The sequence below is a fragment of the Amblyomma mixtum genome, chromosome 2 (genome assembly GCF_055824585.1).
Source record: "Amblyomma mixtum isolate Tamu chromosome 2, ASM5582458v1, whole genome shotgun sequence".
Taxonomy (NCBI): domain Eukaryota; kingdom Metazoa; phylum Arthropoda; class Arachnida; order Ixodida; family Ixodidae; genus Amblyomma; species Amblyomma mixtum.
The window spans coordinates 114,498,658-114,524,484 of NC_143013.1; the positions used below are offsets into that span (position 1 = coordinate 114,498,658).

The window sequence follows — 25,827 nt, forward strand, 5'->3', positions numbered from 1 at the left end:
ATAACGAGGGAAGAGCTAGCACGTACGACAAATCTATGTTTTAAATAGGCAAAGAATGTCAGTTGTGAGCGTGTTGTACCGCCACCCTGAGTTCTTTGCAGCCGACGTGGCAGACTCCTGGAGCAGCCTGGAGTGACATACTCAACAAATCTGGCATTTTTATCAGGAAGCCGTTTATTAACGTACTTTTTCATAGTATGAAATATTTTACCATAAGAATCAATATATCTGGAGATCATCCGACGGCAGTCTTGCATTTTTTTTTCTATTAACGTTTTTGCTATCATTTTTTGCTATTAAAACATAGAAGCTTTTCCCACTGGCTTTTTGTTGCAGTGTTAACTCTTATATGCTATCGTTCCGAAAACACTTAAAAAAACGAATTTGCTACCTATCACAAGAATGGACCCTTACCTTCAATGTTTCCATACACATATCTTATAATTTTGCAATTTTGAAAATTTTTGTCCCGGAATGTTGGACATAATATTCGATTTCATAACTTGTGTCCAGTGTCATGCGGACTGGTACTTTTTTCACATAAACTTACGATAAACTAGTCTTCGCACAAAAGGGCACATCAAAAACCAATTTCTGTCATCTTTGGTTTGGTTTTTAATTTGATTTTTCCGTGATCAAGTTGCCTGATAGGGATTTTCTTAAATACTGGCCCGCCCTGTCTCTCAAAAATAAAAGTTGATAGTTCCGCGCTTAGTCCAGTAATACTTCTTGTTCTTGTGCCTCGTCCTTAATGCGCTGCTAGCATAGAAGGGCTGTTCCGAGGCCTCGACCTATGCTCCGCGTTCTCGTTCCGTTCTTGAGCCCGCAGATTTATTCCACCTGCTCAACTGGAAAACAGCTGGCGCACGCCTGACGGTATTCGACGGCCTCCTCAACTGGAAACTCCTGGCGCATCCTGATAAATGCCCGATCTGCTACTTCTACGCCTGGCCAGGCCATGAGGCGCGGCTCTGCTGTCGACGCACGAATGACTCACGACCACCTTCTGAAGCTTCCGGCTACCGGCCAGGGCGTCAGTACTCACTTCCTGCTTAAGCTGTTCCTAAGCCGTTCTCTGTCCTGAGCGCACCGCCTCCTCCGGATGGCGTTCGCCTTCTCCACGTCGGCGCTCCCTCTCTCCTATGCGATGGCGTTCCTCGGCAACTAAAGAGGCAAACTGCGTGCCGCGGTTTCTGAATCCTGAACGACGCAGTCGTTGAAATTTGAAAGCACTGGTTTGTCTGCCGCTTACTTAAATGAAGATTTTGAAGAGGGTGCTTCTGTGGCGGCACTTTTCGACGCCGCTGCTCCGGTGTCTGTCATGGATGCTGCGCTATAATGCTCTTTGAGGAACTTGAAGATGCCCCTTTCTGGCCTCTCGATACGAACTGCAAGCGCGTAACTTATCAGGCCGTTAGCAGCCTGTACTGCTGAAGTATTTATAAAAGACACCTCATATGTCATCGCGTTCATCGTTCTGGAGTAACGTTAGCATGTGATCATCTTTGGCTGGGACATCCTGTCGCTGCATGACGTGATCATCTACTGTGATCGACTCAAGCAGCGCTCTCTTTGCAGCAGAGTCCCGTGCCAGAGCTTGAACGATGCAATGCTGATGTTTATGCAGAAGCTCTGGTCACCGACAGCACAGTACCGATATTCCTGCGTGCACATCCGTGATTGTGCCTCTCTCCTGTGACTGCTCGCAATGGAAGTGTCGTCTTCACGGCTTGAAGACGACAACTTCGTAACAGCGTTTCCGAAACCTTCGACCAGTAAGGAACTCCGAAGCTTCCTAGGACTCTGGTCTTATTTTTGGCGTTTAATTCGCAATTTTGCATCAACTACTGCCCCTTTCACAGCTGCTCGGCAGCAAAGCCAATTTTTTGGCTTTGTGACTCGCATGACACGACGCTTTCAACTCCTTTCGTCCTATCCTCACTGCACCAACCATCTTAAGCCAGGAACCCGGCGGTCCCGACTGAAGTCCACGCGGATGCCAGTGGTATTGGTCTGCTGTGCTCGCCCAGCGCACATGTGGATTCGCCGAGTATGTAGTTGCATGTGCAAGCCGCACAATTACAAAGACTGAGTTTAACTACACTCTCACTGAAAAAGATTGCCTTGGCAGTGTTTGGGCCCTAGGCAAGTTTCACCCTTACGTGTACGGCCGTCCTTTCGAGGTCGTTACGGATCATCACGCCTTCTGCTAGATTTGTTGATTGAAAGATTCTTTTGGCCACCTGGTTCGATAGGCGCTGCGTCTCCAAGAATATGACATACACGTCGTCTACCGGTTGGGCCGCAAGCACCAGGACGCAGACAGATGCCTTGTGTCGTTCCTTGCTATCCGCCGAATATGCCAGCATTTGTGAAAACGATGCCCCTGCCGTCTCCCTCCAGCCGTGACATGCCCTCTAAACAGCGCAATGATCCCTGGATTAGAGGCCTTCTCGGCTTCCTCTCCGAGCCATCAGCGGTTACATCATTGCGCGACCTGCGCCGTTAAGCTTCACATTTTGTGATTCGAGATAACGTGTCTATACTTGTAATTATCATTGTGATGGACGAAAATCGCTCCTCGTCCTTCCTTAACACCTACAGTCCCATATCTGCTCATGTATTCACGCTGCCTTACAATGCAGTTACACCGGCGTTTTTGACACGTACACGCACGTCCACCTGTGATACTACTGGCGTGGCATATAACACTTCCTTTTGAAGTACGTACGCCCGTGCCTTGGCTGCCAAACCGCAAGACACCCACTAACCGTACTGCTGGCGAATTGTAGCCGCAATCTTGCGCCTCGCCCTTTTGACCGCGTTGGCACTGATTTATGCGGGCCCCTTCCGTATGCCGCTTCTCGACAACGATGGCTTATTCTTGCCGTTGATGACCTCACGAGGTATACTGAAACCACCGCTCTCCCTGCTGCGACAGCCTATGATGTGTCATCCTTTCTTGTGTGGCTGTTCATCCATAGACAGGGTGACCATCGTGAGGGGCTCAATGACAGGGGCCACGTCTTCCTATCTGACAACATCAAACCTCTGCTCCGCAAGTACATCATCAATCGGACTTGGACTGCTCATCACCCTCAAACAAATGGCCGCATTGAGGGTTTGAACAGCACTCTGGGCAACATGCTGAATATGTACGTCGGTTCAAACGACAGTAATTGGAACTTGATTCTCTCCTATCTTACGTTGGCGAAAAATACTGCTACACAGTCCATAAGAGGGTTTTCGCCTTGCTTCCATCTTTACGGCCGACATGCTTCCGTTCCCATCGATGCTGTTCTCCCCTACCACCCTGACACATCTGAGTGCACCACTATTTCCCAAGCTCCAGGCACGCCGAAGATTCCCGCCAGATCGCCCGGTCACTCAGGACAGCTAGCTAATCCCTCCAAAAAAACCTCCAAGATGAAGATCAACCTGCCTAACATTCCCCCAAACCCCCAACCTCTCGGTTGTCTAGTCTGGCTGTCGATACCTTCTCGTACTCCGGGCCTATCCTGGAACATTCTCGCTAAATTTCAAGACCCCTATCACAACTTGAAGCCAAAATCTCCTGCGAACTATATTTTTAAGCCACTCACGTCGTCTCCGGTTCTCGGACACCGCGGCCGCGAGAGTGTACATATCCAGCGCCTCTAGACGAACTATGACCCCGCTGTCTCGTTCGCCCCTTGAATCGCCAGCACATCTCCTCAAATGCCTGCGGGACATTGTAAAGAGGAAGACTGGCATACGCACGAGCCGCACGGCCACGGCCTAGTGCACGCTCTTGGCTGGACTGGCTGATCTCGGACTGCGGTTGGCCCTACTCCCGTTTTGAAGCTTCTCCAAAGCTATCTCAATTCTTTCCAGATTTATGGAAATTCTAATAGTTCTTGTTTGTAGTTTCTTACGATTCGAGAAAAGTTCAGGTCGCACATAGCAGTTAACATTCTTCGATTGTGCCCGTAGTAGTAATACGCGGTCGAGCTTATGAGCAAGTTTTTCTCCTGTACCCCATGGCGTCCAACCAACCGCATTGTGAGTGCTGCTTTAAATTTTATATCCTTGTGGATCTGAGTCGCCTGCTCACCGGAGCGGCCCTTGATGTGATTTCTACATGCCGCCTGAGAGCCTGAGATGCCGACTGTTTGAGTATGCACCTGGACGCACCAACTGCTTCGCCGACCGAATAAAGTAGTAAGATCAATGAATTTCAGTTCAGGTTCCACAATTGGTGAGTAGAAAGTCCTCTAAAACTTATTGCTATTGAAACAAAAGCTCTTATTTTCCACTAGAGGCACCCGGATACGTTCAAAACTTTTTTAGCGCTCACACTCTACGCGCATTGAAATTGTCAGTACATTTAAGACTCTAGGGGCTTTCATTTCTGAAGCGCTTTAATGGGGTGACCATGTAAATTTCGTCCTTGAAATCTTCAGTCACAGAGCAAGATTCATTCACTGTTTTGGAACATATATAAAATATGTTCCAAAACCGTGTTTTATCTACCTTGTTTCTTTTACTGACTTTATTGACTGATGCGCATCCTATTGCCTTTTTCTTTTTTTTCCTAAATTTGTAATGTCTTTTCTGGTCCCAAGCGGCTGCTGTATTTGCCTTAATTCGCAGTGATGTGAGCATTTAAAGCCTCAAGTGCACTGCTTTCTCCTCGGCTTCCTTTTATTTCTTCTTGAAAAATAAAATACCCATGAATATTTTAGCAGGACACAACCAAAATAATATCGGCACTCATTTACGGACAGCTCTTCCAAGCCAATTTTCCTTTATACCATTTTCAAGCAGAGTGAGAACATCACTGAAGGAATATCTTGACCTCTGACTTTATGCCTAATTCATATTAAGGCAAGAGCCGTTATTAACGGTCCCCGTGAACACTCGGGGGAGCCAAATCAGTAGCAGTGGGGGGTGCTTTGACTTTCTGCTTTAGCAAGTTTGATTTGAGCTCTAAGTGAAACTGAATTTCCAAACCTTCCGTTCAAATATTGATATAGATTAAAAACAACTAGAAAATCAATAACTAAGTCACAATTTTTAAACTAAATTTAAATTCAGTGTTACAATACAAGCTAAATTTCAAATTTACGAACCTAAAGTTTAATATACTTGAATTCCAGATCTTACATTTGGAATAAAACGACATTGCTAATTAAAGTTGATTTTTCAAGATTTAAATGCATATATTTGAATAAATTTGAATAGATATGAAAAAAAGATTTCAATTTGAAACAATATTTAGAAAAAATATCGAGCTAAAATTTGTGTTGAAAAATTATTATTGGAGAGGAGAAACGTGATCTTAAAAAAAAAACGCTAAAATGAACAGAACCCTTTTGTGCGCATAGCAGGCTCTGCTACTCAATCTGTGAAAAAACCTTATTCACAATGAAAAACCTTCCTTGCGCTTAAAGGTGTACAGACACAAAGTTTCGAGCGCCCAAAATATTAACGCGAATCTCTGCAGTGTTTGTTTTATTCTTCAGAGCTGCCGGCACGCCTCTTTATCGCTTTGTTTGTGGTGCAAGAAGAACCTAGATTTATCTCTGTTGATCGCATCCAGACAGAGTCGATTCTACGTTGTACTACAATGTTCTGGCAACTTTCCAAGCTTTATCTCGAAAGTTATCTATCAGCTGTAAGTGGAGCCCGGACGAGAGGGGCGGGAATTCCCTTCGATGACCGCCGAGCACGCCAGTTGCTACGCCGCTGCCTTGTAGTTCCGTTCTTTCTGGGCGCAAGTAACCCCAAATAAAGAGTTTCGTTTGGAAGCCATCCTCGCTGTTTTCCTGGACGCCGGGCTGCAGTCACCACTACGTAACAATACTATGTGTTTCTCGGCCGCACGGCGATGTCTTCTAAATAGTTTTCCTTGCGGGACATTGACTGGAACATAATTGAAAACGATTATGAATAGAGTTCGATGAGCTCCTCAGCATTTCCACCCTAATCGAGTGACGTCATGAAGCACTTGCCCAGCTTATTTTGACGTCAGCGAACATTTTCGCTGTTCATGAGGACAACCAGTGCTTGAAGGCAACGCTGAGTTCAGGTTTAGGTTGGTTGAGGTTAGTTGAGGTTAGTCGGTCGACCACAACGGCGGGGTGCACGTGAGCCCTGGCGGTGAATGACAGCGAATCCGCCGGCATAAACTCACTTCACAAGAATTTTCAGAACTGAGCTCTCGTCTTTTGAGCTCAGTTTCATAATTACTATGCGCCTAAGCCTATTTAACCCCATCGCCACCCCCCCCCCCCCAAAAAAAAAAAGAAAGCTCGCCAAATGGTTTTTGTCTCTGCCTTTTAAAGATGATTTACGGTATTTTGCAAGTCATTGGCTCTCGTTGAATGTTTTAACTTATCCCTAGGCTAATACATTGACATTTAGTTTTACTTTTCATGTGTATAAGAATGGTCACTTGGCTCTTCCCTTACATATTTTCCACCAGCATTACGTATTTCTATTCTACACCGGGCTTAGGTAATAACCGTAAACCTGTTTGGATTTCTGCTTAGTCACGTACCTTCTTTCTCGTAACCTACGAAGAATATATACTACGACTGGTTACATTCTGTGCAGGCATGCTGTGCTCGAGATTAGGTCGCCGTTCCGTTTGCTCAGTTTTATTACACATTGTGCGAGAAAAATTGAGTGAAAAAGTGGACGACGACCCTACAGAAAAATCCGGTATGAATTTTAAACCGGAACCGCATACCGGGTTATTGTACAGAATTTGCGATACCTGATTACCGGAATATACTGTATAAAACAGGACAGTCCTGTATAATAAAGGACTCTCCTGTTTTGTACAGGATACTCCGGTAATCCGGTATCGCAAATCCTGTACAATAACCCGGTATGCGGTTCCGGTTTAAAATTCATACCGGCATACAGGACAGTCCTGTATTCTACAGGCTAGACCCGTATTATACAAGAGGGCCCTGTATCACAGGACAAAGGCAAGAATAAAATGCTTCAAATATATCCCACTTGGACTAAATCTGCCCAAAAACTGGGGCCATAAGTGTACATGCCAAATGCTCTAGTATACAGAGCCTCAGGAACTGGTAATCTGCGATTATCAGCGACTCGTATTGCAGTCGATGTGCAATTGTGTTATTTGCTCCCAGCTTTTACCAAGTATTGGTAGCTTGGTGAGTATTATAATGCATCAAAAACTCCAAAAGATGTTTATTTTTTTTCGCATGTCTTGAACCAGCTCACTGAGGTAATAATTTAACTCTTTGCGATGATCTACTGGCGCTGGGGTCTCTGCAGGGTGCTGGCCAATGAAGTAGTCAAAAGCACCTGCAGAAAAGAAAATATGATTGGTAGTACATAATGCCCCCAGCTTATCATTTAATTGGGCACTGACACACAACATAATGCATTGGGCACTGTGACATGCAACTTACGGCCAATGGCTTGTAGCTTTTCAGGGGTCATTGGCTTTCTGCCTACTGTGGAGGCTTCTGACTTCAGGTTCCGATGGCAAGCTTCCCCTGTAGCGCTCCTTTCCAGGAGTTGTGGAGTCGTCAAAGGCTGCGTCCTTGCAGAAACGCGAATCTTTGGGTGCCACCATAACTGCTGCCCACGTTGCCGAAGGAATAAAAATTCCATTCCCGAGGTGGACCTCTATGCAATAATTACAAATGCATACCTCAGTAGCACAAACGGGGCTCTGAATTACGGGCCCTCGTGGGCCCAGACAAGCCACAGACAAGCCAGGCGTCTCAAGACGCCAGGCCCTGAGCATTGGCAATGCTCAGTATCGTGAATGCACCTCACGCCTTCCATATTTGAATCAATAATGCATTGCAAATCTGCGTCGTAACATTGTTGGTGTGTAAACAGGTTGCTCGGACGATTCCGATGCTTGCGTGGTCATCCTCCATTATTTACGGCACGCACCGCAGCATCGATGCGATGCGTGATGTTTATTCAATGTCTTGAGCCGCTCCACCTCAGGACGCTTATAGATGATTGCTCTCGCACGTATACACCATATGCCTCTGTAAAGAAAGAATACAAACTATAAAACTTAGCTTAGTCGTGTTATCATGAAGGACAAGCAATTTCGGTATATAACTGAAAGAAAATTTTGCGCTATTTCATCCCTCTGCGCTGTGCAATCTACAAAGTTTTAGTTAAAAAGACACTGGTCAGTTAGAACGTTTCTGTTGACGCCGAGCATATAACCGAGACGGAGGCAGTACTTAAAGAACAGAGTGATTTAAAATGCGTACTTACGTCGTGCTGCTAGCACGACGTCGCTGTAATAAAATCCGCCTTTACCGCCGTGGCCTCCACCGGTCAAATGTTCACCACTCACGTCTTTCGGAGCGAAGTTATTCAACACTGAGACAAGGACGACAGGTTTCCACCATACTTGCACTGGACGTACGCAAGGAAGGCGATGTCATCTTCGATCGCGGATTGATCAAGCAACACGAGGAAAGACGCAAAAAACTGTATAACACAAATTCAACGAGGACTAGCGTGTGCCAGCGTGTTTTCGCAGCTACCTTCATCCCTTGACACTCAACGCAATCCCAGGAGAGAAAAAAAACCTGTTCCAAACAAACGCAGGAAAGGCGGGGGAGCACTTCTAGCGACCTGGCACAGTGAACAAGCAGAATCGGAACCTCCTCGCCACTTCATGGAAGCCTTTCGGGGAGCGTGGTCGGGAGGGCGGCTTAAAAAAAGCGCGTGTTCGTGTCTCTCTTTTTCTTGGTCCTTCGTTTTAGTTGCGCTGTTTCGTTCCTTAAAGATGCAATACCAACTCGCCCACTATGCTATGTTAAAAAAAATGTTCGGTCGTGGGTTGTAGAGTGAGCGCCTCCGCGCCGTTTCGGGGAACGGCACTGGGAGGGGTAGGACAGACAGAGAGGAGCCCAAGGGGAAGGAACAAAGGCCGACAGAAAAACCACGGATGAGCAGGTTTTTGGTTGCGATCGACTCGGACCCAGGAAAAGCAGAGAAGGCGGTGATGAGAGAAAAGAAAAAATCTCTAAAAAAATTTGCGCAAAGACGGGTTACTCGTGTAAGGTTTCTACAGGTGGTTTTTGTTTTTATTTTGTTCTCTCGAGCGCTGTATCTTTTAGCTAGCACGAAGCGTCGCCCTTACGGTAACACCCCAAGCTGCCAGCTCCGTTGAATTAACCATTTCTTCGTCGATGGAAATGTTCTGGGCGATTTGTGATTAGTATGTCTTCCTGATAGAGTGAAGGTTGGGGCCGCTCGCGATGGCGCTTGGACAAGTTGCGTTATCAATGGGCAATCACTTGACGAAGAAGAAGTGCAAAGAATTCCTGCACGAAAACCAAGAATGTTCTTTCTTCATCGATGCGTCGCTACAGACTGCCGCTAACGAACATTAAGAAAGTTGCTGCAATGAACGCGACAGTAACAAACCTTTTGGAGCCTCTGGCGCAGTCACCGGAGGCTCGCCATGTTTATCAGCCAGTCGTGAAGTTCTGCACTTTGAAATCCAGGGTAATCTGCGCAGGACTTACCAAGGCTGCTGGCGGATGTATACTAGCTGTTTGCCCGCACACAGCCGCCCTGGCTTTGTCAGAGTGCTGCACGGGAAGTCAATATCGCGGTTGCCCGCAAATTCCCTTCATGGAGCCCCCGCCTTTCATGCACAAACTGCATGTTTTGCCACTGCGAAGCTCACGCTTAGCCCTTTTCTTTTCCTAGCCCTTTCAACAAAACCGTGCATGTGTTGATTATCGCACTTATGCGCACGCTGACCCCCCCCCCCCCCCCCCCCCGTTCCCCTAAAAAATATCTGCTGGCGTACAACAGTCAATCTGCAGACCAAGCACCAAAACCGCAGCACATATCGCTCTGAATACAGGCTGGTATGTCCGGTTTGAGCTCCGTACTGGACTAGTCTGTCCGGTTTCAGCTCCGTACCGGACTGGTCTGTCCGGTTTGAGCTTCGAACCGGGAATGGACTGTCCGGTATGAGCTCCGTACCGGAGCGGTCTGTCCGGTTTGGGATCGATACCGGACCGGTATGAACCGGTATAGCCATCAAACCGGACGGGTCTCTCCGGTATGAGAGTGATACCGGACCGGTATGAAACCGATATGTTCCGGTAAAATCCGGTTTGCCGCGATACCGGATTTTTCAATAGGGGAGCGATATATTTCCCCGCTTAGTTAATCCCATTTGCCTCGCAGTTCCTCAAGTGACGCCCTGCTCCGTCCCACCGCCGGAAATTGCCAACGGCGGCTACGTGGAGGTGAAAGAGTCGCGTCTCGCCCTATACCACTGCAATGATGGATTCTGGTTGGAAGGCCCCAGCAACCTCACCTGTGTCCCTTCCACCGACGGCCACGACACCTGGCTGCCAGACCCGGGTCCTGAATGTCTTGGTGAGTCCGAACCCCCTCTGTAATGCGAAAGCCCTGAGGGTAAAATAAATGAAATGAAATGAAATAAGAAATAGTAATTGTGACGCTGAATTGCTCATATAGTTATTAATATATCTCTGGAACTTTTTCACATGGCACTGTTGTGGCGCAACAAAAGCAGAGCCAATTTTATATCGTAATTCATAATAAAGTTTTGGCTCCAGTGTTACTGGATTCTTTGCAAGGCTTCGGGGTCCACGCTGGCGCGCTCCTTATAATATGTAGATCAACTGAGAAACTCATCCCGATGCATAGCGCGATCTTAGCTTTGTCGTGCAGTGGCCTGTGGGCTGTGTTCAATCTGTTACTTGTTACTGCAACGAGCGGTAGCAGCGTGTAAGGATGCCGGGCTGTCATGTTTTCTCGCGCAATACACCTGTTAGGGGCTTGCAAGAACAGTCTTGATCCCACCATCGACATTGCAGTTGTCAAAATAATTCATTCTGCTGTGCAAAAAGAAAATGGCTGTGGCTTAGCTTGGTTAAGCCCGGTAATTGCGAAAGCAATATCTGTATCTACGCCATGGTTCAGCTGGTGCTGTAGCTGGTGGTGGTGCTTGTGGTTAGACTTGTGGTGATGCATCGGTCATACAAACCAATCCAATCCAATCGAATAGCGCGCCGCACGCGGCGGGCGCAGGAGTTAGGCAGCAGTTACCAAGCGCGGCCTCGCCTCGCGACGGCACAATTTCGGCCCCTGGTTTTTGCGGCAGATGGTACGACGTCATAGCAGAGGTCAAGCTAAAGGTCAATAGTAGCTACCGCGGCCTCGCCACGCGAGGAGCTGAAAGTGAAAGTAGTATTGTTCGCAATAAAAAGCTTTCTTAGTGTTGGAAGTGTGCCGAAACGGGGCTCCAGGAACTGCACGGCTTAGGACTTTGCACGTGGCGAAGGAAACGCGAGTTTTGCACTGTGGTTATCGGTCATCAATTGCCTTAAGTTAGAAATACAACTTGACGTATTCAAACGCAGTGGCAACAGCTGTAGCTACAGCTTCTCGCATGGTCCTTCCGTTGTGTATTCCTTTATCAATAACGAATGTAAGGGGAAGGACGTTTCCACTTTTTCTCTTATTTTTCCCATGAATACAGTCGGCGTATTTTATTTGTTGCCCAATGAATTGGAGTAATAGCGCTCACTTCGTCTGCAAAAATAAAAAATATGCCTGTGAAACAGCATAGATATCCAATGCGGTTTTCCTTGAATTCTGCGAGGTACATGGCGCTTGCTTTCAAACAAAATTTGACCATCCTTTCAAAAGCTTTTCAAAAGATATCTAAGTGTTGCGTAATTGACATTAATCACTAGAAGTGGACATTTCTCCACTACGTTTCTCTATGGCAGATTTGCTCTCCTGCGGTACGATACAGCACAGATTACTTTTTAAAATCTAAAATTCCAGTGGTCGTATGTAGTCCAGGTCGGACGAGGCCAGTGGTGTTTGGAGATACTGACCGCTTTATTCATCGATTTTTCAGCTCTCGCATATTTTTCTCGGTGACAGTACATGAATCTGTCAATACTGAGATCATAATTTACACTCTATGAGGCAAGTATTTACTGCCGTTGTCATCCTGTATTCGTACAGAGAACCAGGACTGTCCACCAATAGACGTGAAGCACGGCGGCTATGACGGCGATTGTTGCGCGCCGGGTGACAAGGTGACCTTTTACTGCGATGATCAACGCTTCAACCTGTGGGGTGCGGAAGAAGCTACATGCCAAGCAAACGGCGCCTGGAGTGCGCCAACACCCACATGTGAAGGTTAGTTGGATTTCGCTTTATTTTGTTTTTATCATCCAGCATATTTATGGTTCATGGGGATTAACGTCGCAAAGCGACTTATGCTATGAGGGACGCCGAGTGGAGGGCTCTGGAAACTTTCAGCAAGCTGGGGTTCTTCAACGTGCACTGATATCGCACAGTCCTCTAGCATTTTCCCCCTTCGAAATGCAACCCACGCGGCCGGGATCCAACCCGCGTCTTTCGGGTCAGCAGCCGAGCACCGTAACCACTGAGCCACAACGGCGGCGCCATCAAGACCTCTTGACAGCGCGCGGGGAGTGACAACAACATGTACAAGAGGACAAATATAGAGTTATGTGTATATTACTACATTATTCAGGTTATAGCAGTCGTCGGCGAAGGGAAACGGCCAGGTCCGCCCGTGCCAGCCTTCTGGAAAGGTGTCACTTGTGTTCTGATGGGCTGCTGAAATCCTGTCGTTATCTCTGGCAATGTTTTGAATTGCAAAGGGTCACGACAACTCTCGACTTGGTGCGACGTCAGCAAAGACGGTGGCCAGTAATGCAATAGAACATCGTTTGAAGAAAGCCGAAAGGACCTCGTGATCTTTTCGTCAGAGGCGTTGCATCGTTACAGCGTACATGACGAACCAATGTGTTGACCGAAACAAATTTAGAGTGTGTTTTGAGTTCCACCATGTTCGGTGAGTTCCCAGACGCGGCCGCCACCATTCGGATTTGCAAACGTCGCCAACAGGCCCATTGTTCCCCAATCCTAACTGGCTTCAGCGGCCAGAAAACGAGTATTGAAGCAGTAGTGTCACTGATGACAAGGTGGGCTTATAAAGAATATCTAGCCGCGTTGTCAAGCAGACATGCTGCGGCAACTTCGTTGCAAGCAGCCGTTTTGTAAGGCTGGCCCACACAAGCCACAAGCCACAGGAGCTCACAATAGGCGGTCTACACCGTTGTGCTAGAGTCGACACTGGTAGACAACTGGGATATCAGAACCGTGAGGCCTGTTGACGCTAATGCTTGATTCATAGTGCAGGTTGGGGCTGGAGAATTGTCGCTTTAGAGAAGCGACAAGGAGCGCGTGTCTGCCTAGGATCAAAAGTACTTCTAAGGAAGGGAGTCGTGCAGTAAGACGGACACCTGGACCTCATCGAGAAGGTGATAAGGAAGAGATAAATGTGGCGAAAATTGGATAAAGTAATAGATTTAGCGAAGCCTATCGCTGAATTTCACAAATTATGCAGTGAGCATGACTGCTGTGCAATGGTGACAGAGAGTATCTGAAATGCAGCCTAGCCGGGACGAAAACAAGCGACACTTACTGTTGGGTGCTGCGTTGCAAATATTAAACAGTCTGGCAACCACTTCAGATTTTTATTTATTTATTTACAAAATACTGCAGGTCGAAGCCCAAGCAGAGGGGTGTACGTGAAACACGGAAAGAAGAGTTTTACAGCAGGGATATGTAAAACAAAAGCAGAAAAATCGTTGCACACGAAGTGGAATATCGTAGGAGTAGATTTACACAGTACGAAAAACACTGGCATACTGCGTAATATTGAAGCGAAAGCGAGAAGTACAGAAGTACAGGTGTAAGATTCTGCAAGACAGCAAAAAAAAAGTTCGGGAATCAAGCACAGACAATAATATACAGACGTGAAATACATGCACAAAAATAATAAAAGCAAACACATTTTGGCTGTTAATCCCTGAAGTTTATTATAAGTGTGTTAATCATACTTAACGATAGAAGACAGCTATAGGGTAAATTGTTCCAATGAATTGCAGTTCGAGGAAGAAGGGAATATTTGGAATGCGCTTATCCTTGCTAAGCAGGGCGTTAAAGGTAGCGAATCAATGTATCGTGTCTGCCTTGTAGCAAACGGCGTTAAATATAGGTTGGGGTCCAGAGCTGGTTTACGATTTAATAACGGGCCCAAATATTTAGGCGCAAGAACTTGCTTCTCGAATGGAGGGCATGAATTTAGTTGGATGCCATTACAGCAGATACGGAAACTATGCGACAGTATAAAGAATATGTGTAGCGAACGGCTCGGCGCTGGATTCTTCCTAATGCTGCTATTTGTTTTAGTGAAGGGGTCCCAGATGATACAAGCATATTCTTATTTAGGTCGCATTATAGAAGCATATGCTAGGTATTTAACTTGAGGGGTCGCATCGTTAAGCTTAGGACGTTCCAAATAGTTCGCGGAAAGCTGAGATATGTGCATCCCAGTTGAGATCACCTGTTCTGGAGAATCCCAAATATTTGAATTAATTAACCTCATGGAGATGACAGTCCTAGACCGCGTATGTGAACTAAAGAGGACGTTTTTTGATCGTGACATGAAGTTTCATTTCGAGGACCTATTGGTCGACCTAACACAATCATCTACGAACGAACGGATTGCTTTGGGTTCAATAATAGCTTATATGGTGTCATTACAAAATATCAAAAGAAAAGTAGCCCCAAGACGCTTCACTGAGGCACTCCTGATGCGATTGGAAGAGTTTCAGAACTCAGATCATCAATAGTATCATAATGCATGCGATCGGTTAAGTGAGCCGAGAACAATGTAATTAGAAAATGAGGAAGCCGAAGTAATTCTAATTTCAGAATAAGTTTGTCATGATCTACATGGTCTAAAGCTTTGCTGAAGTCTATAAATATGAAACAAGACCTGACCTCTTTTGTCAAGAATAGAATAAAAGAGTATGACAAGCGTTGAAATCTGAGTGACGATGGTAAATCCTAGATAGTTTGTTCGATATAGACAACATATTCGCTGTGTGATAGTTATCTTTGGTACTAGATAACCAAGTATTTGAGAGTGCGCGCTGTTGGCATGAGACTATTTTCAAATGAAACGTTACAAATTACAAACACAGTTACGGTGACAAAGTTAATCTAAACTGTACGTGACCTTTGTAGAGCTACAGATGAATGCCAACAGATAGATGTTCTATGTGTAAACTTTGCGAAGGCATTTGATAAAATTGCAGATCAAAAGCTACTTCCCAAATTGAGAAGCTTAAGAATTAGGGGACATGAAGTATTGTGGATTGAGGCATATTAAAAACCGTTATCAAATGGTCAGAATTACGGAAAGTGAATCCGGGAAGTGCTAAGTTGTCTGTTTTATGCCGAGCATTGTTTTTATTGCATAATAATGAGATTACTTCTAATATTGACCTGCCTGTAAAAACTAAACTATTCGCCGATGACTGTTTAATTTACACACGTGTAGCCTGCGCGGAAAATCACATTAAACTAAATAAATGCCTGCGATCATTGAACTCCTGGTGCCAAAGATGCGGCATGGTAATTAACTACAAAAAAATCTACATGCACTCACGTAACTAAAAAACGGAATCTCATCAGATTTGAATATAATATAGGAAAAAAATGCCTTGGTTGAGGTACAGGGTTTCCAATACTTAGGGGTGACGGTGACGCATAATCTAGACTGGCGCATTCACATCGAGAATATCTACTCAAAAGCCTACCAGAAGCTCGGCTTTCTTAGGATAAAACTTCAAAATGCGACGAAAGAAATTAAATTGATCGCCTACAAAACGCTTATACGACCAGTTGTGGATTATTCGAATACTGTGTGGAGCCCTCCAAAAATGCTTAAAAAAGAAGGTGGAAAGAATACAGCGGATTTCAGCACGTTTTATATGTTCCAAGTATCCCCGTACTGACTCGGTTACAGAGATGATACAGCAGTGTGAATTGGAAACGCTGGAAACATCGACTCAAACATTTTTACAGTTAATGCAAGGGGCATTAAAAATAAATAAAGAACATTATGTGAAAGCGCCTCTAAAATGTGGTTCCCGAAAAAACCACAGCAGTGTACTACAGCCTATTAACACACCTACGGATGTGTACCGGTATTCCTTCTTCTCTGATGTAATAGAAATACCGAACAAACTGCCAAGTGATGTTGCGGAGAGTGCGAACGTGCAACAATTTGAGCTAGGTGTCGATATGTTTCTGAGAAATCGTGCACAAATTTTGAATTCTTACTCATGATTGCTCATTGAAGCGCTTACGAAATGTATCTATTTTTGTTCCCTTCCTGTAACGACCCTCATTGGAGGGCTAAAGGTATGACCAAATAAATAAATAATAAATAAAAATTACAAAGGAATTACAGGTTACAGCCACATGTCCAGTTCTTAACATCATTTACTTTGTGTTTTTATCATTAAACTTGGGACCACTTGCTTCTACCAAATCAAATCAACTCTCTCAACTATACGTTTCAATTCATTCAAAGCTGAATTATTTTTCTGCCAGCAACGAAAGTGCTTTTGTGCTGAACGGAGGGAACTGAAATAATTAGAAAATTACAGCTGAATGCACAACTGAACTTCGATATTTCTTTTGTCGTTCCACCAGACACATACTGCACGGATCCGGGAGTGAGCTCTGAAGGGTCCCGCCTTATCGCCCTGAAGAACGAACTATATGACGAAGACGAAGAATGCTGCCCTCCGGAGACCACAATCTACTATGAGTGCAACGAGGGCTACGATTTGGAAGGCGAGAGAGAAATCCGCTGTGGCCCTGACGCAGCCTGGACTGATAGCCGACCCATGTGCAGACGTGAGTTCCTTCCTCAGGAAAGGAAAGCTGAAATGGCAGTTCCGTTTGTTTTTCATAATGCTGTGTTCTATAACTCTCATAATATATAGGCCACTTTTTGCTCTGTTAGGAAGTTGTTACATAAGGGGAGCATAAAGATGAGTAAAAGACTGCGGTTGAAGCAAAATGTTCATAAGTTAACGAGAGTAACTTTCAGGAATTTCGTCAGGCAGTAGATAAGAGAGGCGACACATATCGTTGAAGGGTAAACTATGAGGGGAGAAGCTAAAAAAAAAAGGCCGTAAGTCAATAAATGCGGTGAAGGAAAATAACAAGGAATTCACAAGGCGCGTAAACGACGGCTAAAATGGAAGTTATCAGTGAGTACATTCGTTGGAAAAGTCGTTCGCGATTTGTTCGTAAGGAATCGGTAGTTAGACATAGCCTGGCGCATTTATAAATGTCGGATATCAATCTTTCAATGAAAGCCCCGCCGCGGTGGCTGAGTGGTTACGGCGCTCGGCTGCTGACCCAAAAGACGCGGGTTCGATCTCGGCCACGGCGGCTGACTTTCTTGAAGGCGAAATTCTAGAGGCCCGTGTGCTGTGCGATGTCAGTGCACGTTAAAGAACCCCAGGTGGTCGAAACTTTCGGAGCAGTTCGCTACGGCGTCTCTCATAGTCTCAGTCGCTAAACCCCAATAAACCAATAAACCAACCAATCTTTCCATGAAAGCCAGAAAATTTTTTTAACGGTAGCTCGGGTGGCCCTGGCGTCAAGGCATATGCATTGCGCAACCAGGAGCGGTTCGATATAGGCAAATAACTGAAGTTGCGCAACCAAATGCGGTTACACAAAACCAAAATAATTGAATGGACACTGATTGAAAACAGATTAGAAAGGGTGTCTGTTGGCATTGGGCCGCAGCAGTTAATGTAACAATATGCGTTCTATACGTTGGACAAGCCGCTGGATAAAATGTATAGCTCTTGAAAACACCTCGTCTCGAATAAACCTTGATGCCGGTTTTACTTTTGAGAAAAGTGAAAATAATGCGTTGCTCGAAATTCGAGGAAAAACTCTAAGATTTGCTCTGAAAAGTAGACGCTGCTCGTCCTTTCGAAAGGATGATCTGCAGAGGGATATCCGTTTTGAAGAGCATTTAAAATTCCAGCTCCAAGATTTCTTTCTCAAAGGAAGTGATGTTTGCTTGAGGGGAGCACAATTCGTTGGTTCGGGCACCCGAGTTGCAAAGACTTGCCTGTGACCGGTCTACACTGCACCTCTCACAAACGCCTGAAATAAATCTTACAGCACTTGAAACTAGATATTTCACACCAAAACCGGCAGCCTACACTGCAAATGAATTTTCGGCCCTTGGTATTAACGAAAACCGTAAGTCACGGGAGACGCATCGTCTTAGCCTCTGGAGAAGTTCGGTCAAGAAAAAAAATAATTGCGATACATAGGAGATCTGTGCAGATAACATGGACTTAATATTTAGCCCCTTGGTAGCATAGAGACGAACGCAGGGAAGAATGCCATCGTTTTTTGCCCCGCTATCTAGCGCTGCTCCAGTCTAAGTCAACATTATTTGCATGTTTGCTGCTGATGAAACTGATGGCTTTCGTAACCGATGTCCGTTAGACTACGACACAACTGAAAAATATAAAAACAAAAGATTGTTAATGACAAAGAGCACCGTGACTGTCCGCGCGGATGCAAGGAATCTTACTTCAAGGAAGGCTTACTGGCATCTGTGTGATCGGTAGTTAGCATATGGCGCATGTGTGCGACGCTTTTGAAGACGCGTATGGAGGTGGGTTTCCTAGCGCGCGGAAAGGTTAGGTGCAATTTGATTTAGTTGCTGTAAGCAGAACGTTATACATAGTGAAGCCACGTTCTGAAGGGGAAAACGGCTGGTCATTGTCGGGTCACCGTACATTCGACACCGCCCGGCGCGTTATCGCTGTGCCCCGCGCAAAGATGAGACCAGCGGTGGCGGTGAGGAAAGGCAGCGCAGACGCGAGGCTGGGCGACATCGAGTGAGCGTTGCACAACCGTTGCAGCTCCGAGCGTGGAGCACTGTGCGTCAATACACACATTGCATGGTTCACCTTTCTGCGCGAACAACGCCGTTATAATGGCACTGTCAGTGTTTTAAGGCTGAGGAAATCCCGCTGCTGTAGCCTGTTACTATTAAACAGGCACACATTGCACATATAATAGCAATACGCCCGGTTAATATCTACTGAGCTACGCTTACCTTTTGAATGCTTTGTATATAGCGCGTATATTCGCAACGCTGTAATAATTGTGGTTGTGGTCTAGTAGATTTTTTGGAGTGATAGCGGACCTGGGCTGCAACCGAAGAGACAGCGCTCTAAAGCGTTTCCATGCGAAAACGCCCATTTTTTTCTTTCTTGTGCTATTCCTCTATTTTGATGACCGGTTGCACACTTACATTGCTGGCTTCTGACGGGCGGTTGTGCTTTGAGAGTTTATTTGTAGCAGAATAACTGTTTATAATCTGTAATTCAGCCTGGAGAAAGAATAATGATTGTGGGAAGCGAGTTATAGGAAACGAAGAAATATCGTTTAGAGTGCATTTAGGCACTACTTCATTATTATGTTATGGGCGGCGAATGTTGCCAGACGCCAAAGCATTCCTGGCCGTTTAGCTAATGTGGCACGCAGACATATTCTGCCAGGCTGTGAACGTCGTGATTCGTTGTGAAGTTAATTCAGGAGGTAGGAACGTTTAGTGCTACTTGACACAATTAGCACCTATTAGACACATGGATCGTGTTTGCGGACAACGTTTTCCTTATTCTCTTCATGTAAGTCTTTTACGGTTTTTAAAGGAACACGCGTTGGAGGGCGGCTTCTAGACGAGCGCTTCTTTAGAGCGAATGGTTAGTGCCGTCAGTGACGCATAATAGAACCTCTTGTGCAGATGCTACTTTTTCTCCGTTCAACGAAGTGGTTGTGGGGCATTAAGCTGAGGTACGTTACTCAAAATCCGGGAAAAAAAAAACACTATGAATACTTTTGGTGCGGTGGTGAATTCGTTCTCCTAAAAAACTCACAGCACACTCAGGTAACCAGTCCTCATGCGTTTAGCGATAGCTTAAAGGGAGCATAGAGGAAAGCTTCGCGCTGCCCAACTTGCAGGGCAGCGAAATCAAAAGGTAGTCAGGGCAGCAAGCTGAAGCTTCAGGGTACTGAAGTTGCTGACATGTGGGGCGGCATAAACGAAAAAGTTGGCACATTAACCACTCACAAACACACGGTTGAAAGCATCTAGCAGACCGTTCCACTAATGTCCGACATGTCTGGCGAGATTCTGAGAAACGTGCGCACGCAAGATCCAAAGATCACTAACATGACAAAATATATAGACGGAATCGAAGAGCGAGCACGTGTCTTTGATCCCGATACGATAAGGCAGGGGGTTGATGCACTCGAGTGGCGAAGCCAGAAGCTCAATCATAAGTTCCACCGAACTCCTGCGTCTGAAAATGAAAATATTCTGTCCAAAGTCAACGATGGAGCTCATTAGCTAAACCTTGCAGCTCTCACCGCTGCTGGTGTTTTTTCGGCGCACAGGCTTCTACAGCGAAAGACAAAATTCCGGGTGTGTAATAGCACACTTTTCAATGCACATGCACTTTTCAATGCACAGAAGAGAGCTGAATTTAAAGACTCCAGAAGGAATTGTTACAATCTAGAAAACTTGACGAAGAAAAAACAGGACACCGCTGCCTCAGATAAACAATCGCCGTCGATTACGTTGCTGCCCAGTGCGAAATTTGAGCGCAGCTTATCAGATGGTTCAGCTTTGCGATAGATTGAGGCAAAGAATTTAACGGCGGCGATGGTAAGCTCATGCTGCGGCGGTATGCACCTTTGGTTTCTGGCGGCGACGGCGCTGGGCCTCTGCTCTGGCAGCTCGTCTAGCAGCAGCGGCAGACAAATGACTTCCACCGGTTGCCTCGCTCATGGCTCAGAAAGAACTGGCAGAGAATAAACTATTTATGTAGGCAGGCGGTTCGCAGTGGCGAACGGCGGCGGCTATGCGTTTTGGCTCAGGCGTTGCACATATCGAGATCCACCTCCACCGGTGCGGCGCTCTGATTGCCGCCGCACAGGGGTGGCATTTGAGGAGGAGCGAAGAGAGCAATTAAGTTATCGGGAGGTCGCGGGAGATGGCGCCAGCAGCTCGAGTAACTAGAGCAGCCAGCTGCCAGATCTGCCGCCAGCGATCCCGCCCTCTGATTGCCGCTGCATAGGGGTGGCATTGAAGGAGGAGCGAATGGATGAGACTGGAGAAACATTGATCTAAAAGATCAATGAGGTGGGATGAATGGCCCCCTAACGGAGGACGGCCTTTTCCACTCAATCCGCAAGCTTGGCTTGCGTGTTCACATCAGGCTCCCTCTGGAGAAAAGAACTGATGTGACATGGAAAAAGCTGAGGAAAGGTGTGCCGATTCAATAAATTAATTAGTTCTGCGCTCGTCCCGTCTACTTTTCTTCCCTGTCCTGTCCACTACGTAGGCTTTTGTTCTTAGTAGTAGTAGTAAAAGACTTTTAATCGATCATAGTTTACAGGCCGAGCATTTCGACCGCCTGGGCGACCAGAAGCCGCTGTTCTTCTTCCCCTTCAGCGCCAAGCCAGTCGAGCCAGGTGGTGATGGATAGAGAGGGTGGGGGAAGGAACCCGACTGCTGAGCAGCCGGGCAATAGAAGAGGCAATGGGCTAGGTCCGCATAGATACAGGGGCAGTTGGGACAGGAAGGGTCCGATCGATAGCGATAGAGGAAGATGCGGGACGGGGTGATAACTGCATTCATCTGAATGTGACGAAGAAGGCGAGACTCCGGCACCGTGAGTGATGGATGAGGGGGAGGGTAAAGGCTTTTGTCGAGGCGGAGCTCAAGGTAGACCTCTTTTATAGTGCGGCGAAGGGTGAGTCTCCCACCGTCCTCTGAGGGCTTGGGCCAGGGGATCAACGGTGCCCGGAAAAGTGTGTCGCGGGCGAGCTGATGGGCCAGCTCATTGCCGTCAATCCCTGAATGCCCAGGGACCCAGCGGAGAAAAACGATGGAAAGCTGCAGTGCGGAGACTGCTCGTTCGACCTCCTGTTGGAGAGAAGGGGTCAGGGTGCGTTTCTGTATGTGGTGTATAGCGGCTTGTGAGTCTGAATAGACTGTGTACTCTTGGAGAGAGGGAAGGAGGGAAAAAGACTGGAGGGCATGCACAATGGCGAGGACCTCGAGGGACAATGCGTCTGGAGGGTGTAGATACGGCCCGCTGGTGTGGGTTTCAGGAGCAGGGAGGTGTGGATGGTACAGGGCGTAGCCGCAGGAACCTCGAGGAGCCACGAAAGAGGCATCCGTGTAAGCTACATCCTGGGTATCAAAGAGAGGGGAATGGTGCTGTGCGGCCGCATGACGACGTCCGGCGTGCAGGACGGGGGACATGTTGTTCGGGAGGGGAAGGATACGAAGATTGGGAGCGGGGGTGGGAATAGGAGAGGTTAACGGGGAGATTGGAATGGGCGAGATACCCGCTTGAGTCAATAACCACTGACCCTGACGGGTACGGGAAAGCCGGGCAAGCTGCGTGTCACGATGGAGACTGAGAAGAGAACGAAGAGGATGGAAGAGGCCTGTGGCAAAGAGCTTAGTGGTAGAGGTAGTGATAGGGAGGTTGAGAGCTGCCTTGTAGAGGCCCACAAGGGCAGTCTCGAGAGCGTTAAGTTGAGTCTGAGTGAAGGAAGCGTAGGGTGCAAAGTACAAGATCTTGTTGGGGGCCAGCGCGTGGGCAACTCGGCACGCGTGAGCCTCGTGGAGACCTGAGCGTCGAGTGACCACGCGCCGCAGGAGGTGAGTTACAGAGTGGCAGGTGGTGACAGCGTGGTGAAGGGATTGCACATTCTTAGCCGCATGCAAAGGGAAGCCAAGAACTTTTCACTGTGTGACGACAGGAATGGGAGAGCCAGAAAGGTGGAGAGAGACGAAGTGGTTGTGTGAGCGCTGGTAGGAGGAATGGTTGAGAAGGAGAAGCTCGGATTTCTCAGGAGCAGGAGAGAGGCCAGCGGTGGTGAGAAAGGAGTCGATGAGATCTAGGCCACGTTGCAGGGTGTCCTGTACGTGACCGGGAGAGCCAGATGAACACCAGAGAGTGATGTCATCGGCGTAAAATATATGATGCAGGTCGGGAATTTCAGCTAGCTGGGAGGCGAGAGGGGCCATAGCGAGATTGAAAAGGGTAGGAGAGAGAACAGCACCTTGAGGAGTGCCACGGGTGAGGTGGTGTGGGTTAGACAAGTGGGTATCTACTCGAAAGCGAGCCACACGTTTAGAGAGGAATGAGCGGATATAGGAGTACATGCGGGAGCCACAATCCAAAGAGGCGAGTTGAGAAAGGATGTGATCGTGGCAAACACCGTCAAAGGCCTTGCGAACATCGACGGTCACAAGTGCGTAAATTTGAGTAGGTGTAGGGGACAGGAACGTTTGCTGGAGAATCAGAAACATGTCCTGTGCACAGACGCGGCGTCGGAAGCCAATGAGAGAATGGGGGAAGAACTCCCGTGCCTCAAGAAAATCAGAGGCGAGTCAGAGCCATTCGCTCAAGGGTCTTACCAACGCACGACGTCAGGGAGATTGGGCGGAGGTTAGAGAGAGAGGGAGGTTTGCCCGGTTTTGGAATCATAGAAAAAATGGAGGATGTCCAGGAGCTCGGCAAGCAGCCGCTCTCCCAGGCCTTATTGTAGGTTTGAAGGAGGAATTCTTTGGCGCAGTCAGGAAGGTTGCGAAGTGTGGTGTATGTAATGGCATCCTCACCGGGAGCCGAGCGTGTAGAATTAGCAGCCAGAGCAGATTCGAGCTCCCGGAGAGTGAAGCATTGGTCCAGATCGGGGTTAGGTCCACCCGAGTACACCGGGTAGGAGGGTGCCAGAGGGGGCGGGAGGTAGAGAGAGGCGAGTTGATCAAAAACTTCGGAGGGAGTCCCCTGAGTGAGGGCTTTACCTAGAGTGGGAGCAAGGGCAGGCTTAGTGCCAAGGAGGGATTTAAAGAAAGACCATGCGGATCGCGAGTGCAATGCAGAATCAAGGCCATCACAAAGAGCACTCCAACGAGAGTGCTCGAGGGAGGCGCAGTGGGCGATGATCTCGGCCCGCAAAGCAGTGATCCGGGAGGAAAGTTGGGCATTGTGTGGTTGGGAGCGAAAGGAGCGTTGAAGACGTTTACGGCGACGCCATAAACGGAGAACGTGAGGATCTGGGTCTTGGATTGGGTAACGAGAGTGAACGCGACGGCTACTGGACGTGAGCGCTGCAGAGATGCGCGACGTCCAGTCGTCGTAGGATTGAAAGGAGTCGGAGGCGAGATTAGTGCGAAAAGCATGCCAGTCAGTGTGAATAATCAGATGACAGCGAGGGATGTGAGAGAGAGAGGTGGTGATATGAATGAGAAAGTGGTCACTTAGAAGAGTTTCGGCTGTCACCTGGCAGTGAAACGAAAGTGAACCCCGAGAGAAAGTGAGGTCGGGTGTCGTAGGGCGTTGTGAGGAGGAGGAGGAGGAGGAGGAGGAAAACTTTTATTCCTATTTACAGTGAGAGGTCGATGGGGCGAGCCGGAAGGGCCCGCCCCTTACAAACACTAGGAGGGATCCCTAGTCCGGGATCCCTGTAGCTTCCGCAGCAGCCCGGGCTCTAGCTACCAATGCCTGTTGGGCATGGAGTTCGGAGCAGCCGCGCAGGGCAGCTTCCCAGTCCTCTCGAGTGGGGTGGAGGTGGGGTGGGTAGGCAGGATTGGAAGGACATGCCCACACCATCTGGTAGGTGTCCGAAAACTCCTCCTCACAGTGTGGGCACGCGCCCGAGAAAGAAGAATTGAAGTGCTTAAATACTGCCGGGCACAGTACAGTATTGGTATAGAGGCGGAAAGCCAGCGCTCCTCCACCCTGGTGAGGCCTTTACAGGGAGGGGGATAGAGACCATGAAAATTTTGATAAAGAGAGGTGATCTCTCTAAAGGTGATGGCCGGATTGAAATTGAATTCCGGATCAGGCTGCGGATGAGGAGACGCCCGGTGAGTAAGCGCGCGGGCGGCAGCGTCGGCTGCCTCGTTCCCCTCAAGACCCGCATGAGCCGGAGCCCACAGGATGGTACGATGGGTCGGAAACCCTGTGTATTCGCATGCGTGGAGAATTTTGAAAGCACGGCCTGGAATATACCCTTGATCAATATTGCGGCAGGCGCCCCTGGAGTCCGTAATATAGACTCGGGACTCTGGACCTGCGGCGGCCAGTGCAATGGCGATCTCTTCCGCAAATGTAATGTTTGAGGCACGGAAAGTAAGGCCCTGAACTGTAGCGTTTTGGTGGATGACGGCCGCCGTGTACCAACCCCCATGGTGTGGGCCGGCCGTATCCACATAGAAGACACCTGGCTTATGGCCATATTGTTGAGAAATAGCCTCCGCCCGCGCGAGACGGCGACCATCATGTGTGTCTGCAGTCATGTTCTTCGGAAGGGGTCGCACCTGGAGTGCAAAGCGCCAGGCTTCAGGGATGCGGACCCGTTCTTCTGTATGTGTTGCGTAGGATATGTGTAAGCGGGTCAGAAGGCGGCTCCCCGCAGGTGTTTTGCTTAGGCGCAAGTACTGGTTGTTAAGATGAGCTTGTCGTAACTCCCCAAAGGTGTTGGTCATCCCCATACCGAGGAGACGCTTGTTGGACGTCGTTATGGGGAGGTCGAGCGCTCTCTTATAAATCTTGCGGAGAACTACTTCTAAGGCATTCTCATCGCATTTGCGTAGGTGGAGGTAGGGTGCCGAATATAAAATCCGGCTGGTCACGAATGCATTGGCCAGCCGCAGGGCATCTCTGCATCGTAGTCCCCCCCTTTTATTGGACACCCGGCGGAGCATCCGACCCACCTGGTCCCCCACCTTACGTAGCTTGTTTAGGGTAGTGTCTATCTTGCGCCTATGATGAATGAAAAGCCCCAGTACCC

General features: G+C 47.6%; 1 protein-coding gene across 2 annotated transcripts in view; it reads left to right on the top strand.

Annotated features, from left to right (window-relative positions):
* Positions 1-25,827, top strand: part of LOC149360637 (complement factor B-like) — a 138,771-nt gene that overhangs the window by 11,286 nt on the left and 101,658 nt on the right. Inside the window, exons 3-5 of one of the 2 annotated variants that reach the window (XM_089572420.1) lie at positions 10,210-10,404; positions 12,031-12,207; positions 16,612-16,818. In XM_089572420.1, the coding sequence (XP_089428546.1) occupies positions 10,210-10,404; positions 12,031-12,207; positions 16,612-16,818 (579 nt within the window). The remainder of the gene's footprint in view (positions 1-10,209; positions 10,405-12,030; positions 12,208-16,611; positions 16,819-25,827) is intronic. The other variant, XM_089572421.1, reaches the window with a different exon arrangement.